The following is a 4,797-nucleotide window of genomic DNA, read 5'->3' on the forward strand; positions in this document are numbered from 1 at the left end:
GGGACATGGGGACAGCCTTGGGGACATGGGGACACTCATGGGGACACCGGGACACCCTTGGGAACACCGGGACACCCTTGGGGACATAGGGACATGGGGTACTGGGGACATGGGGACACCCATGGGGACACGGGGACATGGGGACACCCATGGGGACACGGGGACTTCCATGGGGACATGGGGACACCCATGGGGACACAGGGACATGGGGACACCCTTGGGGACACAGGGACACCCATGGGGACACCCATGGGGCCCCGGGGATGTGGGGCCATAGGGGCATTGGGAGCACGGGGACTCCCTTGGGGACACGGGGCATTGGGGCACTGGGGACATGGGGACCGTGCCACTGCTGACCAGTGCCACCAGTGACTGCTGCTTGACTCTGACGGGTGCCACCCTTGCCCGGTGCCCCGCTGCCCACTGCCCCCGCTGACCACTGCCCCCGCTGCCCCCCCCCAGATGCCCCACCTGGACCTGCTGGGCTCGCGGGTGCCGGGCAGCGCCGGCCACTTGGGCTCCTTCCCTGGCACCGGCTCCTACATGGAAATCCTGAGGAACCCGGCGACCTTGGGCACCATGGGTGAGTCCCTGGAGGGACTGGGGGACACTCTGCGGGGCCACCGTGTCCCCCTGGGTGCCCATCCCAATCCCAATCCCACCAGGAAAGAAGAACCTGGAGGAGCTCCAGCGGATGCTGCAGGTGATGGAGCAGTACACGGCCACCCTGAAGAACCCCAGGTGAGGGGACAGAGGTGACACAGGGACCCCCCCCCGCGGGCTGCCCAGGGGTCCTGGGGGTACCAGAGACCTGATCCCATTTTCCCCACAGCGGATAACGCTGGAAAAACGCATGGAAAAACCAGGAGCCGCCCAGGAGGTGCTTCCCGCAGCACGGATGGCAACCCCCGGCGGGGGGGCCCCCCCCCCTTTGTCCCCCGTGCCCCCGGGCCCCCACCCCCCCCCCCCCCGCGGGCCCCCCCCCCCCCCTCAGATGTATCCCCGCCTTCTGGCTGGAGCGGGACAACAGCCGGCCCCCAATTTGGGGACAACTCGCTGCACGTGTGTGGATGGAAATCCATGGAAAAACCGGCGTGGCGAGCGGGAATTCCATCCCGGCTCCGCACAAGGGTGGGAAACGCCCGAGGACGAGGGACAGGGATGTCCTTGTCCCCAAGGACGAGGGACTGAGCTGGCCCCCAACCCCCCCCGCCCCCTCCCCGGAGCGGGGCAGGGATTCATTCCCGGCCGTCACTCCGGGATTTATGGCCGCGCTTCCTGTGGAAAATCCTTTTCCTGCCCCGCCGCCTCTGCCCGCACGCCAGGCGCTCCCTGCCAGCGCCTCGGCGCCACCGAGAGCTCCCAGAGTGTCCCTTGTCCCCTCCCCGGCCCCCTCCTGCGCCATCCCAAGTGTCCCCCAAGCCGCGTCCATGCCGGGATAAGGGCGCTGCCACCTCCTGCCACCCTCCCCAAAGGGATGGCGATGCCCCGGGAAGCGCCCAGCGGGCAGGATGGGGTCGAGGTGACCAAGGTGACAAAGGTGACAAAGGCTCACTGAGGGTCCGGGGCGGGGGGAGCGACTCAGCACCGCCAGAGGATTTCCTGGAGTTCCTCCATGGATAATCTCGGAGCACCAGGCGCTTCCTGAGCCCGGAGGGTGACACGGGGGGTGTCCCCAAGGAGCGGCCACTTTTGGGGTGGCCCAGAAAAACCCCACATCTCCCACGGCTTGGGGGAATTCCATGGGTTGGGATGGATCCCGGCGGTCCCAAATCCCCCCCACGGTGCACCTTTAGGGTGTGAGGGGGGGTTTGGGGCACAGGGATGCGCCCCACGTCAACACCGGGGGCGGGGACACCCCAAGGCAGGGACACCCGGGGTGGCTTTTCCCTTCCAGCCGCTCCTGCTCCGTGTTTGTCCCCCTGGCCAGGAAATGGGGCTTTTCCCGGGGTTTTTTCCTCACATTCGGGGCCGGCTCCACGCTCCCAAACACGGCCACCAGCGAGGTGACACCACCAAAGCCACCAAAGGCACCACGGTTTAATCCCGGTGACACCACAACAACACCGGAGGGGGGACCCCACAGCGAACCCCCCCCCCCCCCCATCCCCCCATCACTTCCCAACACAAAAATCCCTAAAAATAATATCCAGGACATCCTCGGCGCCCACGTGCCCGGTGATCCTGCCCAGCTCTCGCCGTGCCAAGCGCAGCTGCTCCGCTGCCACCGCCAGGTCCCCGCTGTCCCCGCAGCCGAACCGCGCCAGCGCCGCCGCGCAGGCACCGAGGTGGCGGCTGTGCCGGCTCTGCGTCAGGCTGGGAGACCCCAAAAGGGGATCCCCGCACCTGGAAAAGCGGGATCAGCCAGCCCGGAGCGCACCAAAAACCCGGGATGAAGGTTTGGGATTCCCCCCCTCCCGCCGAACTCACAGCTGTGCCAGCTGCTGCGCCAGCAGCTCCAGGAGTGACTCCAGCCCCTCGCCCGTCTTGCAGGACAGGAGGGTGGCAGGGGGCTCAGGGGGTGTCCGGGCACAGGTGGCTCTCAGGGACCCCCGGAGCCCCCCCAGCAGGTCGGCCTTGTTGAGCACCAGCACGCAGGGGGTGTCCGGGGGCGGCTCCAGGGCGGCCAGCGCAGCGCCCAGAGCCGGCGGCGTGGGTGACACCGAGGTGGCATCCAGCACGGCCAGCACCAGGTCAGCCTGGCACAGCCTGGCGACACGCGGCGATGTCACCACCTCGCTGTCCGAGCTGTGGGGGTCACCCCAAAACTTCCTCCCGGCTCTCTCCACCCCCCGCTCCGAACCTCACCGGTGCCGTGCTCGGGTCACCCCCTCGCGCTCCACGGGGTCGGTGGCCGGGCGCAGCCCCGCGGTGTCGCTGAGCACCAGCGGGTACCCGCCGATGTCCAGCGCCACGTCCAGCACGTCCCGCGTGGTGCCCGCCGCGGGGGACACGATGGCGGCTGGGCGCCGACCTGCAGACAGCGGGAATGACTCCCTGTGGGATTTTGGGAGCGTTATCCCGACCCCTCCATGCCTGGTCCCACTGTGGGTGATCTGGGGACACTGGGAATGATTCCCTGTGGGATTTTGGGAGCGTTATCCCAACTTCTCCATGCCTCCTCCCTGCCATGGGTGACCTGGGGACACTGGGAATGATTCCCTGTGGAATTTTGGGAGCGTTATCCCAATGCCTCCATGCCTGCTCCCCGCTGTGGGTAAACTGGGGACACTGGGAATGATTCCCTGTGGAATTTTGGGAGCGTTATCTCAACTTCTCCATGCCTCCTCCCTGCCATGGGTGATCTGGGGACAGCAGGAATGATTCCCTGTGGAATTTTGGGAGCGTTATCCCAACCCCTCCATGCCTGGTCCCACTGTGGGTGATCTGGGGACAGCAGGAATGATTCCCTGTGGAATTTTGGGAGCGTTATCCCAATGCCTCCATGCCTGCTCCCCGCTGTGGGTAAACTGGGGACACCGGCAATGATTTCCTATGGAATTTTGGGAGCATTATCCTGCTCCCTGCCATGGGTGACCTGAGGACACCAGGAATGATTCCCTGTGGAATTTTGGGAGCGTTATCCCGATCCCTGCCATGGGTGACCTGAGGACAGCAGGAATGACTCCCTCTGGAACTTTGGGAATTCTCCCCCCACGCCCCCACTCACAGAGGAGGTTGAGGAGGCTGCTCTTGCCCACGTTGGGGGGTCCGGCGATGACCGCTCGGACCCCTCCCCTCAGCAGCTCCCCCCGGCGCCCGTCCCTCAGGTGGCCTCGGATCTCCCGCTCCAGCGCCCGCACGGTGACATCCACTGTGGGGACACAGCCTCGGGTCACCCCTGCTTGGGGGACAGCACGTCCTGGCCCCCAAATTTGGGAGAGAAAACCCCCTGGGAGTGGCCCCGTGTCCGGGCCAAGGGGACAAACGTGGAGCTGGAGCGGCCGGATGGGAAAAGCCGCCATTTCCGCAGCGCCACCGGGCTCAGCAGCGCGCTGGGCACACGGAGGTGGCACGGGCACAGCAGGACCTCACCTTGGCACAAAACCTCCTCCTCCACGTTGTCATCCTCGCTGAAGTCGATGAAGGCCTCGAGGTGCGCAAGCGCCTGGGGTTGGGGTGGGAATCAGCGGGGACAGCCCCGAGCTGTGTCCCTCCCCCCCCCCAAGGCGGTGGCCACCGCGGGAGGGCTTGGTGGCCCCGCAGGTGGCTCCCACCTGGGTGAGGGTGTGGCTCCAGCGCTGGTAGAGCTGCCCTAGGTCCCCCTCCATCTGTCTGAGGGCCTGGCGCCGCTGCGCCTCCGTCTCGGCCGCGATCAGGTCCCGCAGGCCCTCGGCCGCCGTCAGGTCCAGCTTGCCGTGGTGGAACGCCCGGCGCGTGAACTCGCCCGGCTCGGCCGGCCGCAGCCCCGGCAAGCGGCCTGAGGGAGGCACGGGACACCCCCGGTGAGGCTCGGGAATCGTGGGGGTGTTCCCATGGGAAAAGGAACGGGGGAGGATCAGCCGGGAGCCTCGGGGTGCCAAAGGGAATGGGGGAATGGGATGGGGATAAAAGGGATTGGGGAACTCACCCAGCACCCTCAGGATCCCAAAAGGGAAGCAGGGAATGGGATGGGGATAAAAGGGATTGGGGAACTCACCCAGCACCCTCAGGATGCCAAAAGGGAAGCAGGGAATGGGATGGGGACAAAAGGGATGGGAGGAAACTCAGCCAAAGGATCCCAAAGGGAAGTGGGAAATGGGATGGGGACAAAGGGATGGGAGGAAACTCAGCCAGAACCCTCAGGATCCCAAAAGG

General features: G+C 66.3%; 2 protein-coding genes across 6 annotated transcripts in view; one reads left to right on the forward strand and one right to left on the reverse strand.

The window, feature by feature from the left end:
- Window positions 1-1,057, forward strand: part of LOC121660653 (plasmalemma vesicle associated protein) — a 4,119-nt gene extending 3,062 nt beyond the window's left edge. Inside the window, exons 4-6 of the mRNA XM_042020078.1 lie at window positions 463-583; window positions 666-741; window positions 833-1,057. Of these exons, the coding sequence (XP_041876012.1) occupies window positions 463-583; window positions 666-741; window positions 833-839 (204 nt within the window). The 3' untranslated portion in view covers window positions 840-1,057. The remainder of the gene's footprint in view (window positions 1-462; window positions 584-665; window positions 742-832) is intronic.
- Window positions 1,058-2,024: 967 nt separating this feature from the next.
- Window positions 2,025-4,797, reverse strand: part of GTPBP3 (GTP binding protein 3, mitochondrial) — a 5,231-nt gene continuing 2,458 nt past the window's right edge. For 2 of the 5 annotated variants that reach the window (XM_042020073.1, XM_042020074.1), the window contains exons 4-9: window positions 4,218-4,420; window positions 4,036-4,108; window positions 3,671-3,814; window positions 2,809-2,974; window positions 2,431-2,709; window positions 2,025-2,346 (exon numbers count right to left, since the gene is read on the reverse strand). In XM_042020073.1, the coding sequence (XP_041876007.1) occupies window positions 2,115-2,346; window positions 2,431-2,709; window positions 2,809-2,974; window positions 3,671-3,814; window positions 4,036-4,108; window positions 4,218-4,420 (1,097 nt within the window). In that variant the 3' untranslated portion in view covers window positions 2,025-2,114. The other 3 variants (XM_042020076.1, XM_042020077.1, XM_042020075.1) reach the window with 3 other exon arrangements.

This window comes from Corvus kubaryi, unplaced genomic scaffold, assembly GCF_017639235.1.
Source record: "Corvus kubaryi isolate FWS band 111438036 unplaced genomic scaffold, C.kubaryi_AGA036_p1.0 36752, whole genome shotgun sequence".
Lineage (NCBI taxonomy): Eukaryota > Metazoa > Chordata > Aves > Passeriformes > Corvidae > Corvus > Corvus kubaryi.